The 19,394-nt window shown below is 40.2% G+C and overlaps 4 protein-coding genes across 4 annotated transcripts; 2 read left to right on the forward strand and 2 right to left on the reverse strand.

Moving 5' to 3' along the window:
* The first annotated feature begins 171 nt into the window (after positions 1–171).
* Positions 172–4,350, forward strand: LOC310807057 (cyclin-G2-like). Its single transcript, XM_083673339.1, has 8 exons — positions 172–334; positions 879–1,005; positions 1,124–1,261; positions 1,628–1,878; positions 2,009–2,087; positions 2,189–2,287; positions 2,576–2,778; positions 3,428–4,350. Exons 2-8 carry the CDS (start codon positions 886–888, stop codon positions 3,540–3,542), a joined length of 1,005 nt encoding a protein of 334 aa, XP_083529465.1. The 5' UTR covers positions 172–334; positions 879–885; the 3' UTR covers positions 3,543–4,350.
* Positions 4,351–4,914: 564 nt separating this feature from the next.
* On the forward strand, positions 4,915–6,966 carry LOC310807340 (alpha-N-acetylneuraminate alpha-2,8-sialyltransferase ST8SIA3-like; the record flags this gene model as incomplete). Its single annotated transcript, XM_083673773.1, has 4 exons — positions 4,915–5,072; positions 5,598–5,720; positions 5,944–6,501; positions 6,684–6,966. 4 exons carry the CDS (start codon positions 4,915–4,917, stop codon positions 6,964–6,966), a joined length of 1,122 nt encoding a protein of 373 aa, XP_083529899.1.
* A 3,537-nt stretch (positions 6,967–10,503) lies between these two features.
* LOC310806957 (ras-related protein Rab-27B-like) lies at positions 10,504–12,479 on the reverse strand (the record flags this gene model as incomplete). Its single annotated transcript, XM_083673238.1, has 5 exons — positions 10,504–10,690; positions 11,171–11,294; positions 11,548–11,651; positions 11,964–12,049; positions 12,327–12,479. 5 exons carry the CDS (start codon positions 12,477–12,479, stop codon positions 10,504–10,506), a joined length of 654 nt encoding a protein of 217 aa, XP_083529364.1.
* A 1,903-nt stretch (positions 12,480–14,382) lies between these two features.
* poli (polymerase (DNA directed) iota) lies at positions 14,383–19,299 on the reverse strand. The gene is made up of 10 exons (XM_083672938.1): positions 19,141–19,299; positions 18,912–19,043; positions 18,545–18,709; positions 18,210–18,356; positions 17,691–17,927; positions 16,285–16,463; positions 16,109–16,200; positions 15,891–16,024; positions 15,457–15,662; positions 14,383–15,332 (listed from the first exon to the last, which is right to left on the reverse strand). The coding sequence occupies exons 1-10, from the start codon at positions 19,280–19,282 to the stop codon at positions 14,493–14,495; spliced, it is 2,274 nt and encodes a 757-aa protein (XP_083529064.1). The 5' UTR covers positions 19,283–19,299; the 3' UTR covers positions 14,383–14,492.
* Between the last annotated feature and the right edge of the window lie 95 nt (positions 19,300–19,394).

The raw sequence follows: 19,394 nt of genomic DNA on the forward strand, positions 1-19,394 counted from the left end.
GGTTATCTAATTTTGAAATAAAAGCATCAGAACAAAAAAAAAAAAAAAAAAAAAAACTCGCATCTGTCTGTTATGTTACCCCGTGTCGTCATCTAGCTACTGGTGCACGATGGACCTTGTAGTTTTTGTAGTTTGTTTACAAGAGACTTTGATCGTTGGATCCCTTCCGTAATCAACAGTCACACAACAGGAGACATCTATCTTGTTTTTTTTCTCCCCACGTTATCTTTGAATCAATTGAATCCATTTTCTAAACAAAATGCAGAACTGAACCGTGTGAGCTACTTATTTGCAAGACATCGTCTTGTTTTTACTGACGTTGGCTTTAAGCAAGGTAAGAAGACAGAATCAGGGTTGTGTCCCTCGTCTCAACAACGATATCATTCCATTGACCCTACTTTGCAGTTGTTCGGTCTCTGGGCGTAGGCATAAACGGAGGTAGTTTAAATATTTATTATGTACGTGAACTACTTTCGGTAAAACATTTTGTTCCCTTATGGCCATGAACAACATGAATTTGATGGCTTGACCCAATTTTTGCTTGCTAGCTTTTTATGTAAGTTAGCTAGTAGTCCCCTCCCCCCTCATAAACTGCTCGTTTGACTGGAAATTATGTATAACTGTATTGCACGATGCACAGTTTTCAGGCAACTATAAGAAATTATAATTGATAAATGATCTCTACCAATAATGGTAGCTCTGCGATTTTTGTTTTTGTCAACTCGATGTTAGCAATTATTTATGGTTGTCTACACATCATACTCGACACCCAGTGGGTGGAGTAAAAACAATCTCGTAATGTACAGCCTTCGCCTCTCTCTGTAGTGTCGGAGGGAAACGCCAATAGTTGGATCTAAAACCAACTTTATGTTTTCCAGAATCAGAATGAGGGAACTTCAAGGCCTTGACAATCGGCTGGCGAAAGAGCTGAAGTCGATTATTGCTCAAGAGTCCAACTTTCTACCGAGGGAAACAGGACTGAAGATCATGGAGTCTGCTGCAGAGGTAACCCAGTGACCTAGTTTCACAACATATGGAATGTGTTCCCCCCAGCAACTAAAAAAATAGTTCTACTGTCTTTGAAATATGTGCTGTATTTTGATTATTTCACATTCATTTTCAGAACCACAATGGAGTCTCAGCGAAATGCAGAAATGCCAAAGTTGAAGACCTGTGGAGCTTGACCAGTTTCTTTGGTTACAGCACCCATACCTTTGTCCAAGCTGTCAATCTGCTGGATAGGTTCCTAGCCATTATGAAGGTGTGTTATCTATACATTATTTGATTTGTATTGTGATGTGGTCACCACACCATATCCACACCGTGGTCCTCTGTGGCTCAGTTGGTAGAGCATGGCGCTAACAACGCTTAGGTTGTGGGTTTGATTCCTACTGGGATCATATATACTGAAAAATGTATGCACTCACTGCAATGTAAGTCACTTTGGATAAAAGCGTCAGCTAAACAGCATATATTTACCATATCATACTGTAGTATTGACTGTGTATAGGCCTACTTCATATTTAGGTGTTGTTGTTGTTTTGCATGGTTTTGGGTATTTATTTTCAGTTTAATTACAACAGCACATATCGCTTTGATAATTTATCACAGTATGATATCTTCACAGGTCCAGCCGAAGCACTTACCCTGTATTGGAGTTTGCTGTCTCCATATCGCAGCCAAGATGGTTGAGGAGGAGTACAATATCTCACCCACTCATGAACTCATCCGCATCAGCCAAAGCAAGTTCACCGTTTCTGACCTCAACCGCATGGAGAAGATCATCTCTGAAAAAATCAACTTGGAGCTGAAAGCCGTCACAGCCTTAACATTTTTACACTTCTACCATACTGCCATTTTATCCCTTACGTCAGCAAGGTGAGGGTTTAACACTGAACTACGTTTAGGATTTTCATTATCGAAGCATTATTCCAATTAGAACCGGTGAAATGTATTTACTAATGAGAAATGTACTGGAGGGTCACATAAGGATTCCCTTTATTTTAAGGGAGGACATCCCAAGCATTGGGAGACTAGAAGCCCAGCTAAAAGCCTGCTTATGCCGGCTTGTTTTCTCTAAAGCAAAAGTAAGAATTGTTTTTAGGCTGAAGCAAAATTCAAAAGAATAGAGTCATTAAGTTTAAGTTCCAGATCTCATTATTGTGTTGTTGTTTTTTTTCTTCTGCAGCCTTCGGTGCTGGCACTGTCTCTCATTGCCCAGGAGTTTGAAGCTCTCCATTCCATTGCCATGTTGAAAATTGTACAACAACTCCAGAAGCACCTAAAGGTAAGCACTGTTTTCTATACTGCACTGTACAGAACTATTTTCATCTTGAGGTCCCTCAGTATGTAGAATAAATATTCTGAGTGTCATAAATAATTGTAGATATTTACATCGTTAAGACCCATTGATACTGAGGGATAGGGTCACTGTGGCACATAAGAAGAAGTTGACAACATGCTAGCTACGATGAAACCAGCACCGCATGACTTGGTTTTGACAGCTTTTTCAAGACCGCTCTATTTCTGTGCTCTCCTTTTTTCAGTCTCTCATATGTTTCCTGTTTCCTCACAGATTGGTGACAGTGAATTACTTCGCTGGAGGGAACTTGTGGCCAAATGCATGACCGAGTACAGCTCAAGTGAATGTAACAAACCGGACAACAAAAAGCTTGTGTGGATAGTGTCCAGACGTACAGCCCAGAACTTGCACGCTAATCACTTTAGCGTCCCTGAACTGCCGACTATCCCAGAGGGGAGCTGGGATGAAAGTGAAAGGTAAACAAATAGAGCATAACAGCCCTGTATTAATGAACTTTTCTGACTGAACACAGTAGCTCTGACAGATTAAACTACGTAAGTAGCTACCATGTACATAAAGACTCATTTAAAATTCAATGTAGGCCTACCGCAACACCATTTGATTTAATGTATTGCCATTGATCGTGTTTAAAGATGCAGTCTGGGATTCAAACAACAACAAAACGCTCATGCCGATCCCTTTTTCGGTCAACAGCTAAGGGATGGGGCCAATCTCAAATTCATAGAGGGAGCTATGGATGCAAGGACTGACCATCCATGAAAGCAAAATGATAGTTTTAACCATGTTTCGAAGCTATGCAGTGTGTGTTTACAATTACAATGTTTACAGTTAATGGAGTAAAACAAGCTTCTATTTTGTGTTCTGATGGGGTAACACCGTTTAACTAAGCACACGAGGCATTTTGAAGTTATATTCTTCAAGACTCAATGAATATATAACATGAATTTAAAAGTCAAAAATGTTATGTACCAATCCCAGATTGCCCCTTTTAAAAAGAATGAATGCGGCCACTTAGTAACAGAAACAAGTAAGCGACACTAGAGAGGTGTAATGGCAGCTGGGAGACGGTACTAATGATGCGTCCTCTCCCCTGTGTGTGTTCAGTGAGGACTCGTGTGAGGACATGAGCTGTGAAGAGGACGGTCTGTGCGGATCCCCTGGCAGTGATGCAGGCGGGGCCTTCTTCCCCTCAGACTATCGCAAAAAGGGCAGAAAGTGATACTCCTCTTCATAAAATCAATCTCACCAAGGAGATTGTGTGTACCAGGGTGCTAACTGTAACTTCTCCTAATTGTAACGGTTCCATGTAGTCATGACTCAGAAGAAACCTTTATCTGTTACTTATCTGGAAATACTGTCTGTGGTAACCCATGTGCTGTTTTAACCTTTTACCTATGTTGTGATTTTAGATCTAAGTGAAATTGAAATTTCAATGTCTTGGCAGCTGACTGGCAATAAGATGTTTGACTGATTTGATTGTTTCTTTTAAGATGTTGCTGGTTTCAATCTATGTCCAAACTTGACACATTCCAGATGACATGAAAGCACAATGGCCATGATTCCTCTTTAGGATATCAGTCAGGGGGTGATGCCCAACAACATACTGGTACACCGCACAGGTTTTTACTGGTTTTATACTCAGACAATAGAATCATGTATACACTCCTGTAAAACGGGATGCTGTTGCCTATACACCACCTTACTACGATATGTTTGTGAGATATAGTGTGAAAATGCAGGATGATATTGTAGTCTATATGCATGGTGACTTGGTTGGAAGTATGTGAATGTGATTGTGTGATGGTGATATTTTGTTGTTGATTGAGATCCAAGCAAGCTATATATGTACTACTATGAAAATATTTATTTAGAAAAATAAAATAAAATAAAAAGTGTACATAACATGTATAAAAAAGAAAAGAAAAACACATTTATTATGCTTTGTGAATAGGCCATTTTATGTTACTGTATACCAACATATTGTTATAACTTGACCATAAAGAACCCTGCTAATAAAGTGGAGTACTATTTTTAAACACTGTCTTCGTTGTATCTATCTGCTACAATAGATGAATGATTATCCGGTATCGGTAATGTTCCTCATATGCATCATTTTCCTATAATATAGTATCTTACACTGTCAGTCGTAGAGCAGCAGTGGTCTATTATTGCTCCATTTACTGTGTGTGGAAAGAGAACACGACAGGCACTAGGGTTTTAAAGGCTCCCCGTTCATACAGAGCTATTTGGATACATTTAGAAGAGCACGTGTGCCAGAAACGGGGATGGTCACTGGGTTGATGGATAGACGTGTAATTCAGATGCATCCCCTTTATTAATTTGGTTGCCTGGAGAGGAATTGCAGTTCAGCGTGAAGCCAAGGAAGGCAGGGATGAGAGTGGAGGAAGACGCAGGACTAAGGCAGCAGCCGACTGCTGCCATCTCAACCGCAGCGCGCATTTGCCGTCCATTTTACATCACAGAAACATGATTATTTTCAATCATACCAATATTTATATTCAATGTTTTGAATTTAAGTGATGAAGGCAGGCATATTTTCATCGCTGCGCAAGGAATGAAAACGCTCCAAGATGGTGCGCATCGCAAACGCCCTAGGTTTGGTCATATTAAGCGTCGCTCTTCTCATTTTATCCTTAATAAGTTATGTGTCAATTAGAAAGGACAGTTTTTTCTCTTCCACAAAATATGATATGGGAGGTCCAAGAATAATGTTCCATGCAGGATTTCGGTGAGTAGGTTAAATTAAGACCCGAAAACTACCAAAAAATGTGCTTGTTTCAGTTGACGCATGCAAAACATAGCAATGGCCAGGAAGCTATTATTCCTGTCGCTCGGACGTTTGCGTGACTATTTTTAGCGTAATGTTTATGGTTTGCTGTTGATATGTCTGCGCCATCCATCCGCATCAAATGAATCACGGCCTGAACAATCTAAATTAAAATAATATCTTTGTCTGAAATACTAATCCGTGCATCTTTTTAAAAAATAAATAAATAATCTAGATTACATTCTGCAGGTGTTCTTTTAAATTATTATTCAGATCGATCTATTCATATGTTTTTGTTCCTTGGGCGCATCATTTACCAGTTTCTATCAAATTTGGGGCAACTGTCCGAGGTGCTGAAGGATTGGATTGGCTGGTGCATTGATGCCTGTTGTGACCAAGCCCGTGCATGTTATGAGTGGTCTTGGAAATGGAGTATCAACAGCTTCTATAGCCTACATTACTAATTGCGAATATTGTTGTTTTCAGGTCCCAATTTGCCATGAATTTCCTGGACCCATCCTTTATCCCATTAACCAATGCTCTGAATGAGGAACTGCAAGGGAAACCCTCCAGATGGAAATTCAATAGGACAGCTTTTTATCAGCAAAGGTAACATGATTCTATGGGATACCTTTATATTTGATCTTATCTCCAGAAACATGTTGTTTATTAATCTTTTGTCATTAGGCTTGCTTTATTGATAAAAACAATTGGACAACTGTGATAAAAATGTATGAAAATAACTTCTACATTTGTCATGGGTGGTACTAATATTGCAATTGGCTGTGACAGGATTTGTCAGCAATATCTTGATCTGTTTCTTGTCTTTCAGGAAAGAGATCTTCAATTACATTGATGTGGCCAACAACTTCTCCCTCACCAAGAATCGTGTACGTGTGGGCCAGCTGATGCATTTTGATTACTCCAGTAACAAGTACGTCTTCTCCATAAGCAATAACTTGAAGTCACTGCTTCCTGACGTCTCGCCCATCCTGAACAAGCACTACAACGTGTGTGCTGTAGTCGGTAACAGTGGGATCCTGACTGGCAGCCATTGTGGGTCAGAGATCGACCGTGCCGATTTTATCTTCCGCTGCAACTTTGCCCCCACGGAGGTCTATTACAAGGATGTGGGCCGAAAAACCAACATGACCACCTTCAACCCCAGCATCTTGGAGAGGTACTACAACAACCTGCTGACCATTCAGGACCGTAACAACTTCTTCCTCAACATCAAGAAGCTGGAAGGAGCCATTTTGTGGATTCCGGCTTTCTTCCTTCACACCTCGGCTACTGTCACAAGGACCCTGGTGGACTTCTTTGTGGAGCATAAGGGTCAGCTGAAGATTGAGCTGGCCTGGCCAGGCAATATAATGCAGGATGTCAACAAGTGAGTATGGAGACAGGGATTGTGTTGATGATACTGAATCACCATTAGTGTGCAGGAGAGTTAAAGCAACAAAAAAAAAAACAGAGCAAACCAGATGTCAAAGAATGGCACATGACACATATTTGTTAATCCATAGGGTACAAAAAGATGTTTCTGATGATGAGTATGGTATTTTCTTACAGATACTGGAAAACTAAAAACCTGTCCCCCAAGCGACTCAGCACCGGGATCCTTATGTACACTCTGGCCTCTGCTATGTGTGAGGAGATCCACCTCTATGGCTTCTGGCCCTTTGGCTGGGATCCAATCACAGGCAAGGAGCTGCCCTATCACTACTACGACAAGAAAGGGACCAAATTCACCACCAAGTGGCAGGAGACTCACCAGCTGCCCAGTGAGTTCAAGCTGCTCTACAAGATGCACGGCGAGGGGGTGACCAAGCTGAGTCTCTCACACTGTACCTAGACATTCCAGGAGGAGTGGGTGTCAAGCCCCTCCACAGAGGCTGGCCTTAAAATGCTTGCACTCACGTGATTTGTTTTGCGCCGCAAAACAGACAATGCATGATTAGTATTATGACGTTCTACGATGCTCTCACTATAGAAACCCACTGTCAAGTTACCACTGCATCTTGCCTCTCAAGCTTTGCCACAGCATAATTAACGCAAACTCTTTCAGTTACCAGGAACATTGAGAAATATTGAAGTCGCTGTGAATTATTGATTTAGTATAGCTCACATAACAGCTGTGTTGTTACTTATGTAATGATGTGAAGTTGGATATGTCACACTGTCACACTATTTGTCACGTCTCACATCACTTAATTTGAATTGCTACCATAACTGTGGCTAAACAGATTGATAATACAATGTATTCCAACAAGAACACAAAATGGGTACATTTCCAAACAAAAATGTATTTCATATTAGGCTATAGCCTTATTTTAGGGGGATTTTAGTTGATATTTTGATATCACTGCCTAATCTCAGGGAAGGAGTTAGATCAGTGTTTTTTCTAATCAGATTTAAATGCTTCAACTGAGGTGTAAATACACTATTTTTCAGCCCTTTTTACCGTACAGTACATTTACCCAGGGTACGAGCAGTTTGTGGGCATACTACTCTGCAACGGTAACTAGCTGTGAGATTTGTTTACAATGCCCCATTAATGTATGTAAATGACTGACTGCCCCAGATAGGGATGATTATTACTGTCAAAAAATCAATTTTATGGGGATTCTGGTGAAAGCTCTGGAAATATTTTAATTTTAGAGTCAAGAATCTACATTCCAACAGCAAGCCATAGATTGAGCTTAGTTACTGTACATCACAGTATGTTACTGAATTGTACTCAGAATTGTACACGATTGATTCAATAGAAACCATTAAGGTTATCTGCATTCTGTTGTAGCTTCATTGGACAACTTTAACTTATCTTATCTATTCACAATGTCATGTCTTAGTTGTTGAACATCATGGCGATAACAGAAAAAAGGGATTTAATTAATAAAGTTTTCATTTCATTTAAGTTGAGGGGTGCACACCAGCATAGTTTCTGATATAATTTTACCAACAATTTATCATGTCTACCACCAACAACATATGATATGATTTGTATTGAGCCGTAACAAATGTAGTTGAACACAGAACACATCACAATTGTTATCACCAATGTATGAATACAGGGAAATGTTTTGCGTTTATCACAAACAGGTACACTAATTTGAATATTGACACATGAAGAGAAATGAAATGTTTTGAATTGTAGCATCTTATACAAAGAGCATGATACTGTACACTATTGGAATGGCATTGCATGTGAGAGACTAACAAACGTTTAAGGATAGTTTTATACAAGTTTATTTTATTTTTTAAGAAGATTGAGTTTAGAGGGGGAAAGAACATTCTTTCTTATTTCTTCTTTGCGCTGGTATTTTCATTGATATATCACCAGAAACTTTATATGAGAGGTGTTTTAAGGCAAAAAAGAAAGCCTGTATCCAACCACTGGGACCAAAACTCTACATTTAGTTTTATCTTTCTGACAAATAAAGAACAATGTAACTTTATTTTTATATATCTCTAGATTATCTTTACTCTTCTCAGCAAAAGGTTATTTGACAAATATATCATGTCAAGCTCAACTTGTTAGAGGATTGTGTATGGCTTAGTAGTTTAGTGTATTCAACCATCTCTTTGGGATTGACGTAGCTCAAACAGTGATAGCCACATGATAGCCACATGACTCACAGCACGTACTCACACTGGAGATAGAGCTGAGGTGGGTGAAAACCACTGCACAGATGAGAGGTGTGAGGAGAAGTGTGAGAAGTGTAGTTGAAAGGGTTGTTTAGAAGTGCACAGTGCTTCACGCTTAGGATTTGGGTTGCCCTCATGATTTCAGCTTTACCATGGTGGACATGCTGATCAACCGAATTATTGTTTCTTTTTAAAGTCATTATTTAGTCTCACAAGGACAAAATTGGTCAACAATTGGTTGTGTCATGCTCACAGAGAGGCATTTCAGGACATACGTCATTATGTCTCCCCATCATAGGACTGTGAACAATAGAATATACAGTGTGCTATTAGTTTACTCTTAGTCCATTCCCTATCCACCATGGACATTTACTATGAAGTAAATACACCAAAGAGCACCTGTCAAAACATAACTTGCTAAATGATCTGAATGTGGCATAAGTTGAGATGTGTGGCAACCCATGTATAAGAATAGAGGAACTATTTCATTCAGTGATGTTTTTATTTGGCGATGTATTGTCAACTGATGTCCTATACAGAAAACAGTGGAATTCATTGTGTGGTTTTTAACTTAGATTTTTGCCTTTTCAGTCTCACCAAAAGTCTGGGTTGTGTTGGTGATTTATAGAGTTTGTGCCTCCATGAATGTCCTCCTATGAATGCCTCCATGTTATGTTCATCACCAAAGACTACGGTACTCACATGAATGATGAGAATTTGTTTCTCTCCCACAACTGCATTGTTATGTGTGTACAAAATTCAGTGTTCATACTGTATGTGTGTATTCAAATGAATGGTACTAATAGAATCCCAGACTTCCTGTAATCCAATGATTGCATGTATTTCTTTGTTTAGATCAAACTGGGAGACATCAAAGCACTTTTAATTCATGTTCATGTTAAAGGGCATACATACAACGTACATACCAGTGAAAAAAAGTAACGGTAATCTCAATGAAATCTACATTAACTGACATAATTTACTCTAAGAATGTGTTTGTATGAAGAAAAAGGTTATCCATTTTTGTCTGTATAATTCCATATGATTGGGATGTTCATAGCCTTTTTGACATTTTTATACTTTCTTCTATGTGCATGACAATTTTGTCCCATTGATAATCAAGCTCAGCTCAAATGCTCTTTCTCATGTAGAACTCATGGTTCATGTAAGGGACTTTCTAATCTTTATTTGTGAAACAGAATGATCTTACATCTCATTCATATGTATTCAAATGTATGTGCCTGCATTAACCTTCCATCAATACCTCAATGTGTCAAATAAAAACATTTTTTTTCTCTGACTTGGTAATTTTGATTAGTACAGTAGGCCTTTTTAGAATCACAATTACATTGTCTTACACAAATATTGTCCCCAGATGTACAAATAGACTTTTAATAATTTGCTTTGACTAATTAACATTAATTAAAAACAGAATTATTGTGTGCCATATTGCCCTTTTCTGGTCACTGTCATACATGTACACATGACACGGTTGTGAATAAATAGCTTTACAGTGCATCAATAACCATTACCAATCAAGGCATACATTCTGTATACTGTAACGAATATAAACAATATTTAATGTGAGGATAATACATATCCTTGAAAATACTCTAACCATATGGGCTAACCCTACAAACCTATATACCACTAAAACCCCTGGAGCAACAGTATCTCTAACACATCTGAATGCATGCTTCTTCATCATGACAAGATCACATGTCCATGGGAAGAGGCTGACATTTCAACAGGCACATCTCCTTCTGTCGGTTGTTTCAACCTCCTCATCAGTGCCAATGTTGCCATTGGCTGCCTCTGATAGTGGCCCTTCAGCGCTGTGTTCCATACGCCTCATCACCAAGCCCAGGAGGGCGGTCACAGCCTTGTCCACCTCAGACCCTGTGGCTGCACTCGTCTCGAAGTAGGGGATACTAGTTAAAAATGAGCAACTTATTATACACAACCCCGGACTAAGCTGAATGCATTTGGCACCTCTTTCGGATCAAATTGGCTATGGGAGATAAATGATTATTTTAATAATTAATTAATTAATTAATTAATTAATTAATACATATCTATTTGAGTTGAAGGCTGGTAGAGTGTTTGAGCTGAAAGTAGCTCACTGACCCCACCTTCTGGTGAATTAACAGAAGGAGCAAAATAATGTGTTTTTGCAACTGGATTTTACTGGTGCCGATGAAACCGTATACAGTAGTGCAGAAGGTGTAAGCTCAAATCACTTCAGTTGACGGTAGGGAAAAAAGCAGTGAAAAGGAGAGAAGTGTCAAATCAGCCAATACTCAGCCATTTGTGATGAGATTGTGTCAGATTCAATTTCAAGGGGTAGCTAAAATGTGTCCAGTTCAAATGATCGACTCGGTGTCTTGGTGCAGGGCGGGTGTCTCACTTACCCATATCTGTCTGCCAGGCCTCTAGCTTGTCTTCCGTGTACATCTCTCAGATCTCTGAGGTCTGCTTTGGTGCCAACTAACACTATGTCTGGATTATCACAATAAGCATTGGCCTGCAGCTGACCTGGACAAATGAGAGAGAATTTCATTCAACCATGATGAATATGCAGTTAGCATTGAGTCGCTGTACATTCTACGTAACCTGCTATATTGACATTATATACTCCAGTTCTAAAGAAAACTCAGATAAACCAATTGATACGACATTGTAATGAATTAAGAAGATATGATTAATAGTTGATTCAACAGACAATAGATATACAGGTTGACAGATATTGATCCAAATGCTTTTGGCAGATCAGTGTGCAGAGACATACTCATCCAGTTCCTGACATTGAGAAAACTCTGCTGATTGGTCAAGTCAAACATCAGCAGGAAGCCCATAGCATCTCTGAAGAATGCTGTAGTAAGACTCCTGAACCTGGGACAGATCCAATCAAAACAAAAGTTCAACCCCTGGTAAAGCCATCATGTATATGCTATGGAATAATTTGAAACAAACTAGCAAAGACACCTAGAAAGCACATTGACTTTGTGAATATGAAGCAAACTAAAGCAGCAAACTCCATGGAATTAAATAAAAAAGGGCAGCTCAAAGTGCAAAACATTTCCCACAGCACATGTATGCTTGTGTATATATTGTCTCCTGTCCAAAATTTCCAAAATGGGAAGCTAATGGCAAAGTATTTTTCAACATCTGATCAAAGCACATCCTATATCCAGCCTGCAGTACCTCTCCTGTCCTGCTGTGTCCCAGAGCTGTAAATGCACTTTGAAATTTTTCTCTGAGGTCCCATCAGAGCCTGTTCCCAGATACAGCTGAAGACACAACAGATGTTGCAACTTGTGACATACATGCATGACGTAACTTCAAATGCAAAGACAGGCGACAATACTGGTTGCACTTGGAGTTTGTATACCAATGCAATATTGTAACCAAAATAATCTGGAACCTTCCAATTCGCATAACTACAGCTGTATGACGTAAATGAATGTGTATGAATGTGAAGCAAGAGTGACTGAAGATATACATGTATGTAGGTCGTTGTTATATCTTATATGAATAGAGTATACACTGTAGAACAGCATCACTCACCACTCTCTTTTCCCTGAAGTCAATCCCCACTGTAGTAGAGAACTTGCGGTTGAACTTGTTGTCAGTGTACCTGTAGAGGAAGGTGGTTTTTCCCACCCCTGAGTCCCCCAAAGCCAGGAGCTTGATAAGGTAATCATACTCCCCATCATTCATCATGCAGCCTCGTGCTGAACCTGCCCTAAAACACAAAAGTGACTTGAGAATATGCACATGAACCTAAACTCCAGACGTACAACCTGCCATAAACACTCAAAGCAATTACAGAGTAGAACATGAATAGATGCAGTAGGTTGAAGGCATACTGCCTTAAATGTACAGAAACAAATTCATACACAGTCGGTCTTCCAGAAGACATTGCTGAAATTCCCAGTCAGGTGGCTCATGATCACAGAGGCTTAGTGGGCCGTCATAACTTCAGAGAGAGTCATTAGTGGCTGATCAGAGAGGAGCTAGCACATGACTCAAACCAGCTTTCACTTGAGCGGTCAAGAGGCTCTACTGGGTGTGCTGAGAACCCGAACATGAGCTGTAACATTAAGCAGGATTCCTGTTATTGACAATTCTCTCAGACAGTTCAATATTTACCTGCACAAGGCCTTTGATGTAGTTATTAGTTACAGTTGCTGTATATTTTCAATGACATGAAAAACCATGTTATACACTTGAAAGAGATGGTAAAAAGATATTTCAATGTGTCATCATTACCATCAGGGAGTTAATGTTAATCCACATTATTGTGTTGGCAACAGTCTGAAAGCTTAGAATTCTTTTGTAATTCAGTCATTTGTTTTTGTTCTGTTACCCTCTGTGTGATTAATTGCACCATATTTTGGAAGTGGGTTGTCATGTGACTCAAATTCCAGTAGCACAGCTCAGTCATTCCCCATGTGCATTATCAAAGGTATTGGGTTATATAGAATCAGCACAGCTAGGAGAGAGAGAGAAAGTGAGCCATCCACCAGGATCAATGGATTCCTACTGTGACTGTATTTTACAAGGTTCCTCATCAGTTGTTGTATTGCTGTTCTATAAATAAAGTGTATTATCAAGACATGAGGTTGTAGAGAGATTAGATTAACTGTTTTGTACAATGAACACACATACATACAAACACCATTGAAGTCATCAAGTCCAACAGTGTGTGATTTTGAATTAAGGTAAAGGACGTCTTACATGCTGCATTTCAGAAAAGGGTGGCCAATCATATTGATCCCCACCAGCCGAGAGTGACAGAAAATAATCAGTGAAAGTGGGGGAAGTAAAATCCCTCCTACTTTGAAATGCCTGATGAAATAAACACAATGATGCCCCTTTACCTTTTTAAGTTCATTGTCTCTAGACTGGAGAAAGAGAAATAAGTTTCATCTTACCAATTTAACCAGAGGTAGTGCTAACTTCCATTCAGGGAGCCAAACCAATCCTTGGTAAATAAATAATGGGGGGAGACATGCTATTCCTTGAACCTTTCCCTGTTTCACATGTGATAAGGGAGGAGTTTCAGGCTAAAAAAGACCAAACAGTGCTGTGTTCACAGACCTTGTGCCGTCTGGTATTTCTCAGAAGAAAAAAAGCTCTTGGAAAACTGGATTGTGGCCCTGCAATAAATAAAGTGTGCTTCTGTGGATTTCAGTGGAAGCCGGCCAACTGGGGACTTTGTAAACCTCCATCCAGGCCCCATTTTGTTCTCCTCCTCTAGAAGCTCAGCAAGTAATCCAGACTGGTCCAAAGTTTCCCCATACTAAAAACAGTGTTTTTCAGAACAACACACACTTTAAGGTTAGATAGATCTGTGTGGTTAACATGTCTTTTGTCATACATTATGTGGATATATTATCTTCCAAGTCTAAACTTGTCATACATAGGTATAAACATAAAGTAATCCAGCACCTACATGGCAATGAGAGAACTGTGCACCAGGGGGCATCATTTCAAAAAAATAATGTACAATGTGTGAGGCTTCAGCAACCATCATGTGTTAAGTCAAATAACCTACATTGTACAATAAGGGAAATCTGTTTATTTACAGAACTAAAATATGAACATATCTTTGCCAAATCTAAACACATTCTGTTTGACCCATTACACTGTAATGCATGTATTGAAAGAACGGTAAAAATATCAGTTGTTGAACACTGCTTGGTACAGTATGGCTCGCAGAGTCTAACCTCAGCTGGGCTTGAAATACTTCATCAAGTTATTTGCCTGAATGCTTTTAGCAGGAGCCTTCCTCTCTTTGGCCAGTGATTTTCCCCCCTGCTTTTTGGAGGAGGGAGCCTTTGTGACCGATTTGTGTTGCCTCCATTCAGCCAGTAACTCTCTCTGCACCTCAGGGGGAAGCTCAGAGAACACCTTGGGATCCACATCTACCGGGAAATCAGAGTCAGACGCCGTTCCCTGTAACGCCTGACCCGTGGACATCCCCTCCTCCGGGCTCTTTCCAAGAAACAAAAGTGGGTCTGGGAGAGGCCTGTCATTGATTGTCTGTCTGTTGGGCTGATCCACATCTCTACCAGTTTCTTTTCGGTCTGTGTAAGCACTGTGAAATGAGTCATTGAATTTGCATGGGACAGCTCGAGAGACACACTGCTCTAGAGGATTGCTGTGAGATGAGTGGTTCTCATCTAGGTGTAATGCTGTGGGGTACTGGGTGCTCTGTCTGGGGGGGCTGTGTGGTGCATCTGGATAAGCTGAGGATGACAACAGTTCCTTCTGGATGTCCTCAGGGAGGAGGTGGAACACCTCAGGGTCAACATTAGGGGGCAGTCGTACAGGGTCCCTCCTCTCTGGAGTGTTGTTCATGTTCTCATCCACAACTGTGTGGTACTTAGCTTCCACATGCTGCAGGAAGGCCACTGGGCTATGCCTTGTTGACAGTGAGGGTGACTTGTACTGAAGGTTGGGAGGCATCTCTGGTATCCATTGTGATGCATCCTCATCAGTCACCCCCTCAACGTCAGATCCAGCCTGCCTCATGTCGTTTCTATAAGCACTAGGAGGCAGATCATCCTGGAGAGAAAGAGTGTACATTTTTAGAATTCCACACTGCAATATAATATTATAATGTGCTAATGGTGGGTACGACAGAGATATTAGTTAGTCTGAAATTAAGGGTGACATCTGACCGTCTTACCTGATACTGTGACGAGGCCTGGGTTTTCCCAGGAGATCTTTGTGTGAAGAAGGAGGTGATGGAGCCCTTGCTGGCAGCACTTCTGGCCTGCAGGTTGCTGAAGCACACGTTGATGAGGGTGAGATGGAAGGCTGCATTGGAGTCCACCATCTTGTGGAAGAGCTTCATGGCCATGGTGACAACCTGGGCCAAGGCATCACTGCTGCCTGACAAACAAAACAGCAGATTTGTTTTACACACTGTAACTGAAGTAACCAAGGGTTATTCAAGATTTATAACAAACTTTGGGTAATAACGTGAACTCTAATACCATCAAAATGACATTGATTGGTCAATTTAAATTACAATGCACCTCCTTGCAAACATTATTATAGAACACAACCATGTGGAAACTAGTAATAAAGTTTTAAAACTGAAAAGTTTTCAACAGTTACCAGAGGTTATCTTCTGTCCTATGTGATTGGGGATGGGACATTGCCGGCTCTCCCTGTTAAGCCATTTGTTGGTTGCAGAGTAACGCCGGACGCTCAGTCGAAAGGTCAGGGGCTGCCTGCCATCTTTGTGCATTCTAAAATCAAGACAAACAAGCTTATTTAAATGTAACTCACTACTTGGACACACAACCACTTAGCAATATAAAGTTCATGATTACCTTTCTAAAAGGCTGCTCAACAGATCTTGAACCTTTTGCCAAACTTCTTTTGTTGAAGACATTTTCTTGAAGGAGTCTTCATCACTAAGAGACTGCAATGTAATTGAAATGGGTGAGGGGGCGGGTATGTAAATGTAAATCATTTTAAAGTTCATTGTTGAGTTTTCAACCCATACCTGGGGGGCACCAGTAGGGTTGACAGGAGTGTCATCAATGCCCAGGGCCAGGTTACGGAGACGCTGAGCAGTGGAGGCTCCAAACTCCTTCACCAGCTCAGCCAATGGGATGAGCTGCAGGTCCGACACACTGTCCAATCCCAGGGCCAGAAGCCTCTTAGCAGTCTGGTGTCCAACCCCTGAAGAGGCCAACAACAGGTTAACAAAGGCTAGAAGCTAAATGGCACAAAATCAGGCTGAGGGGAAAGACTTCTATTGGCTGGATGAGGCAACAAAAGGCTATTATTCTCTATGACTACTAATTCATGTGATTATTTGGATAATTTGCTAAATACTGGAACTCCACAAAGTGCAGTTCCGTGTAAAAGGACCCATGGGCACATCAAACTGGGTGTCAAATGAAAGCTAAGAGTTACATAAAGCTAAGAATACATTTCTAAACCATCTTCCATCATACCTCATTAATGTTAAAGTATAGACCCCGGTCAACTGATATCATCACTTATACTTAGATTTTAGGAAATGTTTTGGCTTTTGTAAGTTTAAGAATCATTGCCCAGTCTCCATGTTTCATTCTGTTACCAAAAACCCAAAATTTCTCTGTCTCATGAGGAGTGAGGATAATGAATTATTGACACATAGTGTGTGGTGTCCCTAAGACAGATTCTTAGGATCCTGCGCACACCTGTTGCAGACAAAAAATAATGTTTTCATTTTATTTCTGAGGCAAATTAGGAGCAGATTGGGTGTCTCTGTGTGTGTCTGCACATGACATAGGCTTACTTGTAATCACATTTTTTTAAATTGTTTTTTGGTGGCAAAAGGACATGACAAATGTCATTGATTTGAATCACATTAAATGAAGAGATTCAATTTCTCTTTTTAATGTTATATATAAGTTGATAAAATAATACATTATTACCTTAATGATAGGGTATATTGTATATTTATATGTTTGTTTCCCTATTTATCATCATGTACAGAATGACATTCAAATCCATAAATCCTGCATTTTTGTAGGGGACCCATTTAGTCATTCTGTCACCATCATTCTGTTACCAGATGTAAATCCACTTCACTTACTGTAGCTCAACAACAAAAAGAGATATTCTTCAAACTCAAGGTATCATATGATAGCAAATATCTAACAGAGTTTTGGGGACATGTGGTTACATTAAAAAACAGGGATATGTTAGGGTCAATCCATTACAGAACTTTGAAGCTGCAAGGTTTACATTTTCAGTTGGAATTGTTGGAAGTACTCCTTGTGCATAGAGGTGTATGGTTTGTTAAACTTTGCTATCATAGCTATCATTGCTATCATTTTTGTTTGGCATATGCGAAACTGAAAAATTCAGTTACCATGGAATTGCCCCAAAGAGACAAGAGTTTCAAAATGTCTTTACCTGGCACTTTACGTAGAGCATTTAGACTGTTCAAGATGTCTTTGACACTCTCTGGCAAAAGTGTGGTTTGTTGATTTGGCTTGAAGGTGCCTGACACCAGTTTGGCCAGCAGCTTATTGGTGGCAATGCCAGCACAGCCAGTAAGGCCCAGTTTGCTGTGGATGGCTGCTCTGAGCTCAGCTGCAATGTGTGAGCCCACTGCTAGTCTGGGGTGGTCCCTGACTTTGGCATCTGAGGCTGAGTGTGCAAAACAGAGGAAATTATTTGTTAGAATTCACACTTTTTCAACCCACTCCAAATGATGCAGTGATTTCTCTTTTTCAAACCAAAGGCTAAGTTTAGACCTCAAAGGTGGCTTTCCATTCAAATAGAAACCGTAAATGCAATGCAAATGTTTCCTAATTTTAACGTCATCAGGCTGTTTCACAACCTGCATCCTGGTTTCATTGAGTTACATGTGTACCAAGGACTACAGTAACAGTAAGTCCTCTAGCTGAAGGTGGAGTTTTGGCTACTTACTGTTGTGATTGTAAACGTGGCCTTCAACGGAATAGTCATCAGACTCTGGCGCCTGTCTCATCCTTCTCTCCACCAGCTCTGTGACGTCCATAAAGTTCTCATCAAACCCCAGCCTCTCCACCAATGGACAGTAGGACAGCAGCAATTCTGGACAGGGGGAAACACAGAAACAGGTGAAGGGTTCTTCCATAAAATAAAATAAAAAGACTGGGATAGATTTCACTGTCAGACATTATAAATATGATTTTATATTTGATCACTTGTCTGTTGTGTGAGATGATCATAATTAATCCAAGTTGTGGTTATGGAATTTCAGCAATTGAAGAGTTGATTACCTGTGAGTTTGTAGGACATCTCCCTGTAATGTGTCAGGTCCTCTCCCTTGACCAGCACCAGCTGAGGACACTTCTCGATGGCATCTGTCACTGACATCAGCTTGGTCACACCATGGTCCCTGGCCACGTAGTTGCAGGTCACAATGATGTACTTCTGCTGGATACCTACGTGTATTCAACACAGATGTTGCACATAGTCATTATTGTAATTGCTCATAGAAATATTCATAGCAATTGTAATTGCTCATAGAAATATAGAGTTGAAAGGGGTTCATGTGTTGGAGTTTATACCACGAGGAACTTATTTGGATGGATCTAAAAGGGCTAACTGAGTGTGAAGGGGATATAACTGTGTGAAATCAATCACCTAAAGGCACATTCCGCAGTGCTGGGTTGCGGATCATTTCAACCTGCGCATAGAAACAGTCCATGTCAAAGTGGAGGATGATTCTCTGTGGTGGTGGTAGTGGTACCTTACTGCAGTCTCTGGTTTGGTTCCCTGAAAGAAGTGTTTACATTAAAGTGAGAAAACATACAACAGCTGTTGAAAAAGCCTTACAACTGTCTAAATACTGTGTGTTGCTTGCTTAGCTTACCAACAGCAGCTGGGGTGTGTTGAATCAGATCTGTGCAGGCGCTGTTCCAGTCAGTTTCATCCTCATCAATATCTTCTACTTCTACATCAACGTCCATTTCTAAAAAGACAGAAAATATAGTTTCAAGTGCTGACGATTTCATACATGAATGTTGTTTAAGTTTCATGTAAACGCCCCTTTGGCCTTTCTTATCTTCTTCTGCGTTTGCTATTGTCCCGACCATGTGCCGTTTGCGCACTACTTCCACCAACCGA

Source organism: Argentina silus, assembly GCF_951799395.1.
Source record: "Argentina silus genome assembly, chromosome: 7".
Lineage (NCBI taxonomy): Eukaryota > Metazoa > Chordata > Actinopteri > Argentiniformes > Argentinidae > Argentina > Argentina silus.

Excerpts from the sequence above, each read along its gene's own strand:
- LOC310807057 (XM_083673339.1), top strand. The coding sequence starts at position 886 with ATGAGGGAACTTCAAGGCCTTGACAATCGGCTGGCGAAAGAGCTGAAG. Across the intron at positions 2,088-2,188 it reads TTGTTTTCTCTAAAGCAAAA|CCTTCGGTGCTGGCACTGTC; the intron begins GTAAGAATTGTT and ends TTTCTTCTGCAG. Across the intron at positions 2,288-2,575 it reads AACTCCAGAAGCACCTAAAG|ATTGGTGACAGTGAATTACT; the intron begins GTAAGCACTGTT and ends GTTTCCTCACAG.
- poli (XM_083672938.1), bottom strand. The coding sequence starts at position 19,282 with ATGAAATCGTCAGCACTTGAAACTATATTTTCTGTCTTTTTAGAAATG. Across the intron at positions 18,357-18,544 it reads GATGTCCTACAAACTCACAG|AATTGCTGCTGTCCTACTGT; the intron begins GTAATCAACTCT and ends CCCCCTGTCCAG. Across the intron at positions 16,201-16,284 it reads ACCCTACTGGTGCCCCCCAG|TCTCTTAGTGATGAAGACTC; the intron begins GTATGGGTTGAA and ends ATTACATTGCAG.